Below are 8,934 nucleotides of genomic sequence, written 5' to 3' on the forward strand. Positions count from 1 at the left end.
GCAGGCATCAGCATAGCAATTAACAGGCACGCGTCCACTTGATCTAGCACTCCTTAATGCAGACGCAGCGACGGCGGAACGTGCTGCACCGGGCAGAGGTAAAACCTTCACCACGGCACACGTTTTGGCAGTTGTCTACCTTCATGCATAGCCCAACGAATTTGTCGCTATCCTTCTCGCATTCCCTCGCCTGTACCGGCGCCATACCTAAACACAGAGAAGCACAAAAGAAGGGTTATCAGTATCATATGCATTGTATAGACACATACGTGAAATGTAAAAGAAAGTCTACTGCCGACAACAGAATCTTTCATCAATGCTACGTATACCGTGCTTCTCTATCAAAATATTAGCGTGGAGTTTGGGAATTAAAAACCAAACCTGAAACTAATCTAAATTTACATTGTGAATGCCAAAGGTTATTTATATATAGTCTACTAAATATATGTATTTTTGAAAAACAAAATGCATTTCCAAAATTGTAATGGATTATTAAATTTAGTTGCACAACAATTGGATATATCTATATTTTAGACAACCTAAATCTCAGTCTACCAACATTCAGTTCTGCACATAAACTAAGGTTTGCCTTATAAACCAAAGCTGTAAAATAAGGACATATGACATCATATTGAGTAAAATAATTTAACCAAAAAGGTATGTAATGCCAAAATTATTTAGAAATTCAAGTGATTGACACATAAAAAAACCTGCAGCTATCGCGACTACAAAAAAGTGCATATAGATAATCGCTGCAAACAGTATCATTATCAAAATGTGTTACTTAATCAAATACGAGGATCTGATGATGTTCCAAGAGGCTATAGTTACTAGAACACGAATCCTGACGGAAAGGTACATACGGTTGGGACTTTCTAGAAAAGCAAACATACTAAATGAGCACATGCACACCATATAGCCTACAACCATCAAGATGTGGTACGGTGCTAAATGTGAGGAGCCCATTACAGGCCAAATTAAAGTACCCACCAGTCAGCCTTCACATATATATTTTTTTTAGAACCTATACAGCATCTACCACTACAAATCCCTCTAAACTGTAAAAATATTGACTATTAAATATTCTCAAAGTGCATTCTTCATTGGTTCAGAATTATGTAAGTCTTCATTGGCGTGCCATTATAGTAAATAGGCTTTTCATGATTTTACCTCATGCAATGTGTAACACATTCAAAATCTACCTACAACCCATCTCCGCACATGGAACGACCACATCCAAGCACCTCAACGAGGATTATAAGCTAGCCCTAGCATTAAACCACCACCACAACAACATCAGCGGGCAAACATGGGCCAACACAACAGTACTAACAGGCTTTAATGGGATGTGGTATTACACACTATTCCTGTTAGCTACATAAAGTGAATAAAATCAAGAGCGCACACAAACAAAGTGCACCAGTAGTACATGATATACCCTTCTTTAAGAACATACCGGCGGTCGCAACGAGCAGAAGCAGGAGGACAACGGCCGGGAAGAACTTGCGTGGCGACTCCATTATATTACAGAGTGTTTCCATAGGAAAGTACTCTTTAGGAATTTGTTGAACAAAATTTATCGAATGCCTGTTCAGAAGTCAGAACTGCAGGGGCATGGCTTCCCGCTTACATACACATAGGCGCAAGGCACCGCCACCACAGGAAGTTGTCAACTCTCCCTATATATAACCAGCTAATTATATCAGTAGTGGTGGAGATTAAACTAAAATTTAGGGAGTGTGAACTTTAAAACATAAATTGATTTGAAGGTCAATAGTTAAATAGTCCAAATATTACGACATATCCAAAACAGCATCCTAGTAAATTGGACGTCAATAATTGTTGTCTACGCCAACATATTTTGTGGCGTTCAGACTTAAACGTGGGTTGGACACTGGATACGCAAATGACAAATATGACTGCAGCTGGTTCCTATATATCACGAACACAAACACGCATATATATAGGATATAGACATATCTACTGCAGTATGACAACAGTGTATAACTAAAACTTCATTTGGTGGTATGTAAATTCTGAAGTGCATACAGTTGAACAAGAGAGTACCCAAAGAAAAATTAACATGTGCTTCCCATGTATGCAACTAAATTTTATTGGAGAAGTGGAACACCCGTAAAAATAATACTCTCGTGCTCTTTTGCTTCCCGTGGGAGCTAATAGTGTCACTAATTGCTCATGTACATTTTGTAACTTTTGGATGAAATCCAACCTGTACACCAGAAAACAAAGCAACAGAAGAAAACCAGTTTTATTCAAGAAAACCTATCCATTGAGAGCAAGATGGTGGTGGAGCTAAATCAAGATACGTCAGCAAACTATTGAGGATTTCGAGGGACATGAATGGTATAGTATGAAAGAAGAATGTGCAAAGATGCATGAATCTACAGTTATTGTAATATATGTGTGTACTGCACAGAAATCCTTAATGCATCAGAATTATCAAAATAGATTCACATAGACATAAATTGACAATTAGTGTAGAGCATTGACACCTGCTTTATTTATTCTTGTCCAATATACATATTACATGCATGAACATAGGAAAACGTTGAGAATCCAATGCTCGAGGTGGATGTATAGTACAAGGAAAATACTGTCACACATACAATAGACAGCTTGTAGTACAAGTTTGGTTACACACCTCCACACAAGTTCAACTTACGATTATAGTTGCAAACTACAGATAGTTGGTTCACTCATAAATAATTCTCTAGTTACTCGCTGGAGCCTGCTCTGATGTATGAGTCCTTCATCACGGTTTGATCTGATTGTTGTGGATGATTCTTCGGTACTGATCCGCTGAAAGATCATGGTGAGAATCTGCAGTAGTGGCGGTCATCGGGGTATAAGCTGCACCAGCACCTGACATATCACTGTTTGTGCTTTCAGAGTTGCTGTTAGCACCATTAGTGTTGCTAGATGCCAGTCCTGACACATTGCTAGATAATGGACTCGCTCCAATAGTGGCTAGCTTGCGTTCTTCTTTTAGACCTTTGCGAGAAAGTGCTGCATGGCTCATGTATGCTCCACCCTCCACAGCATTGAAGGAGAGCAGAGCTACCATGCTTACTGCTATAAGAATGTCATGTGCCTTCGCCATTTCTTTCACTGAATACACATATACATAAATTCAATAAGAATAACTGGAATGCATGCAGTTGAAGACTACAAGTCAAGTGAATAAGTACTTTGAGATAAACTGTCTTCCTAGTACACAAAGGAAACTGTGCCGCAAGAATAGCTGACAGCAAATAAAACTAGATACTAGAGGACCATAAACATTTGTATTGAAATATTGATATCGATAGTATGATGCATTGACCAGTGGGGCATATTAATTAACAGATATACAAGTAAGGAAATAATGTTACCAAGCCTTCTCCAGATAATATCAAGTATCATATTATTTTAACTGATAATAAAAAACTAAAGATGAATTTTTTGTGAGTCATAAAGGGATAACTTAAGTATATTAGTACACTATAATTAAATTATTGCCAGTCTAATTGGGCTGTTTAATTTATCTACCAGTTCAAAAAAGAAGGAAAGATACATATTGAACTCATGATTGCAGCTGCACAGTCTGAATACTGTGGCAGATGATGATCGACCATCGTTAGACCTTTTGTAAAACGGTATTAACTCATTTAGACACTCTGAAATAGCAAACAGATTAAAATACTCTGAGCACACTACTATATATGCGCAAATTTATCTACCTTTGTGTCAATCAAGAACAAGATTTAAATTAAAATAGCTACCATGCACATGTGCATGCTGAATTATCATAGTTAAAGTCCACTAGAAAAGCAATCCAAATAAATTATCTAAAATTTGTTATACAGCTGAGAGCATAGACAGGAGAGGAGCTTATGACAATAGCATGATAATATGATATCAAACAAGGGAAGAAGATTGTGAGCTCTTACGTTGCAAGTACCGTGCGTAGCATGGAAGTATGCATATGTACAAAAGAAAGTTTTGATATATATAGGAGAAAGATGTATTGGCATTATGTGACTATAAGAGTATCATCTCGCAAATAGGGTAGTGGGCTTTGTGTATGGGCACTTTTCCACAAATAAGGAACATAGAACACCCTCGAATATTTTGACACGTCGACCACGTGAATAAAGCGAATGGTATAATTATGTCGCCAATAGCTTGAAAATGACGGAATGGCACGTATACCGAACACGCACTTTGGATATCTACAATGCACTTTGGATGTCTAGATCTATCCATTATTAATATCATTTTATATATATAGAGAAGTATTCCCTAGACATTACTCGCCTCAATAAAGATCAAATAATATTGATGTCCACCAAATAGGTGATCATGATTTCCAACACAGCCTAGCAATCTATTACTAGGCCTAGATCGCGCATTTTCTTATCAAATAGTCATTATATGCAACCATGATCCTAATAATTCTATTTTCAATGTGCGCGTGTGTGCGTGTCTGTGTATTCCATCTTAGTTAATGATTATCCATCAACATATACATACTTTATGAAAGTATATCTAGTTAGCGCGGTCCATTAAGTAGTATATTCCTTTCTTCTATTTAATTTGGCTACATAGAAATGATGTAACATTTGACTAAAAAAATATTATACTCATATTTGCAGGTTATTTCCAGGGCAACTTAGTTGATACGTTTTGGAGTATCCTGCAAAAGAATAACAACAGAGTACTCCTCAAGTGGGCTTATCATACCCCGAAGATTATGGCTATGGAGATCTTCGCCAAGCACTTGTGGTTATCCTTTAAGAGGCATAGCGCTTAATTAGTCGCATCCTTGCTTGGTTCGCTTTTCAAGAGCTTTTCGTTAAAACTGTTGCATGCAGGATTGTAATAAGGATTGGTTGTGTGCAAAACTTTTGCAGATAGCGGAATAAAAATTCCATTTTCTAAAAAAATCATGATTAACAAGATAATTTTATTATGCCTAACTTAATTATGGATCATGATGCAGACTGGTTTAATTGATCATGCAGATTGCAATATTCGAAAAACATGTCTGCAAGCTTGACAGCATTGCCGACAACTTACAGGCTTTCATCAATCCGCAGCAGCTTGATTGCCCCTGTACATGTTGGGATTCGTGAGACTTGAAATAGACCAACAGAGTACCTTCAAAATAGCTAGGCCTGCAGAAAGAAGAAAATCGATCAGAAACTTTAGTTTTATTCTTCAGACAACCTTGCCAGTGATGGCAAATTATGATCACCTATTTGCTGATGTGCACGACCTGAAGTCGTAGATTTTGTTGAATGGTTCCATAGACAGATTATAATAAGCTCACCGCTGTGTCTGACACCATCGTGGATTAGAAGATGTATCCAACTAGCACGATTTCTCCAATTGTCTAATTTGGCTTCATGTCATTCCAGGATTCCAGCAAAGTTAGGATGCGTACCACAGCTAGAAACAATAGGTAATACAGCTAGCTTTTGAGATAAAATTATATCACTGTCCATGGGCAATCGCTGCCTACCACACCTTGCCTCTAGCATTTCTTTTGATAACAAACTGCAATTATGGTTACCTTTATTGTTTGCCACTCAGTAGTCGGCACCATATGCTTATCTATTACCATGATTCCCTCTAAATTTCTAGCTGTTCAAGCTATAGTCCATGAGCTTTTTACTAATACCAACAAGACATAATGGTTCTCACAAACCTAGCTATTGCTATGATGTATAGGTTCAAAAGAATTAATTTTTAAAAAGAAATATTCCTCCTGATGAAAGTTCGACCTCTGTAACTGCTTCATTGAATATGAGAGAATGATGTGATTCGATAGTCTAGCACGATTGGTCAAGTACTAGGCTACGTCTTTCCCTATTATAAACATCATCATAGATGAGATTCATCAGCTTTCAAAATAATGATTGAAATTAATCTTTGAGTAATACATCGAACATTGTATCTACTTTGATTTGTTTCCATACGTTCAGTTGCATTTGTTCCTTTCTCAAGAATAACATCTATATGCAAATTATTTTCATTTAAGACAAAATACACAAAGATTGAAGAATGTATGTTTAACTTACAGATTCTAATATATGTGCAAACATGTCAATGGAACTTTTTGGTTATATATATAGTGTATACTCTGAGTAGTACTTAATAAGTCTATGCTAATAATAAAGACATGCGGCAGAATAATACGTATCAAAGTCTTCTTCAACATCGTTCTCTGGTGATGTTGCCGATCCACAGAGGTGGCTGATGAGTCCTTGTTTCAGTGTACACTTAAACTGCAAATCTACTTGGTTTTTCAGTCATCTAAGTGCCACTGTTTAACTATTCTCCATAAACATACCTATCATTCACTTAACAAGAGAAGTGACATTGCAATAAGAACTTCCCATAAAATTTTACCATTGCTATATCATATTATTCAGATGAAAAAAGGTTTTCAAAAAATTTGAAAATAATTAGCTTTACTTGTCATTCATGAAGATAACTATATTGCACCTCAAGTGTAGTGCACTCCGGTCATGCGCATTATCTGAGCCATAGTACTCATGAAGCGATAGGAAGCGTAGTAGCACACATCACAAAACTTTGATGCATAGGCACCATGATGAAGTGAACATTAATAATTTTGTCTCCAACAGAACTGAAAATGATTTATTGACACATTTAGCAAACTAAATTATTATCGATGGAACAAAAGAGATATATCATGTTTATATATTCTTTAGCATTAATATTTTTATAGATGAGAACAATTCATCATGCTTCAGAAAACATAACTGTCTCTATTGTCTCCTAAAAGTTACATGCACTGAATACGTACAAAGATCTCTCATGAAGAAGATATCAAATGGAAATATGTAAGGGAAAAGAAAAACAACAAACAAGTGTTTCAAATTTCCATAAATTCCGATGTTGTGATTTGATCCATGTGAACCTCATATAAATTCCCGTTCAGACTCACTCCCATTAAAATGCAATCTTATGGACTGCAAATCCTTTGTTAGGTTTCTAGTCTCATACATGTTCTGCAAGTTCTGTCCTCATTCTACTCTAGGATATTTCAATATTTCGGGCATATGCAATTATGCTAAACTAAACTCCTTAAGAAAACGAAAATGAGGATCTTGCATCTCAATCTTGCTACTGATCCACTTAATTTCCACGATCTAACGTTATTTAGTCTAGAAGGCACGGAACATTTGAATCTGACATTCTGAACAGCCCCTTTAGTGTCGTGGTTGCTATTAACTTTATCATTTTTCAGATACAATGAACTATATTGATTTACAAGCTAGGTCATCTATGCTCATCTAATAAGTTTACTCAATTTTTAATATGAGAAATTAAATGGATACGTGTTGGATATTTTAAATTCAACATTGGATGTATCATTATGTATTTTACCCTGCACAGAAATGAACTGCCCACCATGGGATCATTTAATCTGGCTTCAGTTTTCCTGATTGTCTGAATAACCAAATAATGTAAAATGACTTTTCATTGGGATGAATTTTGAATATCAGAATGACTTAGTTTTTATGATGGAGGGAGTTCAATTTTTTGAATAGGAGAAATTAAATTAAATAGGATTTGCGTTGGATATTTTAAATTCAACATTCTTGGATGGACCCTCTACATAGAAACGAACATCCCCCTTTGGGACCATTTAATCTTGCTTTAGTTTTTATGGTTGTGATTGTCTTAATAAGGTAGGTCATAAATATCTAGAAACAAAAAATTAAAGGAGAAATCAGTTAAGACTAACCTAAAAATTAATATCAAAATCAGAAAGAACTTTCTCAAAGCATTTATCCGATGAGAGCCACTTATTAGCTAGCACACAAGGCATTTTTATTGATTTATGAGCATATGCTCATGACAATTACATGGCATTTGATGGAGCCCTAGAGATTATTTAGATGGATATAAAATCCGATGACAGAAGGGCCATCAAACCTGCTGATATAACATATTGCATAGGATGTCATGCATATGCACGGAAGAACATACATTTAAGAAATTTAGGAAATACAGCCGTTAATATAAGACTAAAGCTAAGGTGTATATATGGATCATATAGGGGCAAATGCATGTACATCAATCATGGACGACGTGCGTGACCTATCATGAAGTAGTTGTACCAATCACTAGTAGAGAACTCGCCTTTAGTCCTGGCTGGTAGGATGCATATCTCCCGAAAATCCATCAGGGATAAACCAACCGGGACAAAAGGGGGGTCTTTAGTCCCGGGTCCTTCAACCTGGAGTAAAGGTCACCCTTTAGTCCCGGTTGGTGAGGTGCGGGACAGGCCCTTTACTCCCGGTTGGTAAAAGCAACTGGGAGTAAAGGGTGCCCCATTAGTCCCGGTTGGGTTTCCCAACCGGGAGTAAAGGGTTACCTTTAGTCCGGTTAGATTTTACAACCGGGACTAAAGTCCTACTTAAATTTTCATGCATGGCGCCTGAAATTTTCATACATCACGTACGTAATACCGCAGCCCTTTTGTTAACCTGGAGTAGTTGAGATTTTTTTATAATGAAATCAACTAGTATTTAAACGAATGAAATTTGTAATTATACAATTACTATATATATACACAATTCATATACACAATTCAACTAGTATAATGAAATCAACTATATATACAAATCGATCTTAGCGTGTATTATATATACAAATCAAACTATATATCTACAATCTTCCCGTCGAGGTGTTGCTCGGAGCGTCTAATTGTCGTCCATCGTAATAAAATTCTCCTTGTGGATTTACTACCTCGTCCATTAGGAATCCAATGAGACCTTCACATATTGCCGCTACTCTTTCTTTCTTCAAGAGTCCTTGTTGAATATTTAACATCTATAATTTGGAAATTTGTGAATGTTACACGAACAATTAAATATAAGGAGCTAGAAAATAATT

General features: G+C 36.3%; 1 protein-coding gene and 1 long non-coding RNA gene across 2 annotated transcripts; both read right to left on the reverse strand.

The window, feature by feature from the left end:
- Positions 1–1,615, reverse strand: LOC117862716 (defensin Tk-AMP-D1.1-like). The gene is made up of 2 exons (XM_072295256.1): positions 1,421–1,615; positions 1–207 (listed from the first exon to the last, which is right to left on the reverse strand). The coding sequence occupies exons 1-2, from the start codon at positions 1,539–1,541 to the stop codon at positions 44–46; spliced, it is 285 nt and encodes a 94-aa protein (XP_072151357.1). The 5' UTR covers positions 1,542–1,615; the 3' UTR covers positions 1–43.
- Positions 1,616–2,499: 884 nt separating this feature from the next.
- On the reverse strand, positions 2,500–4,081 carry LOC117865365 (uncharacterized). Its single transcript, XR_004642524.2, has 2 exons — positions 3,951–4,081; positions 2,500–3,129 (listed from the first exon to the last, which is right to left on the reverse strand). It is a non-coding gene; the product is annotated as an uncharacterized lncRNA (long non-coding RNA).
- Positions 4,082–8,934: the final 4,853 nt, after the last annotated feature.

Source organism: Setaria viridis, chromosome 7 (genome assembly GCF_005286985.2).
Source record: "Setaria viridis chromosome 7, Setaria_viridis_v4.0, whole genome shotgun sequence".
Classification (NCBI taxonomy): Eukaryota; Viridiplantae; Streptophyta; class Magnoliopsida; order Poales; family Poaceae; genus Setaria; species Setaria viridis.

Coding starts and splice junctions, on each gene's coding strand:
- LOC117862716 (XM_072295256.1), bottom strand. CDS start 1,541: ATGGAAACACTCTGTAATATAATGGAGTCGCCACGCAAGTTCTTCCCG. Junction 208..1,420: donor GGGTATATCATGTACTACTG/GTGCACTTTGTT, acceptor CTCTGTGTTTAG/GTATGGCGCCGGTACAGGCG.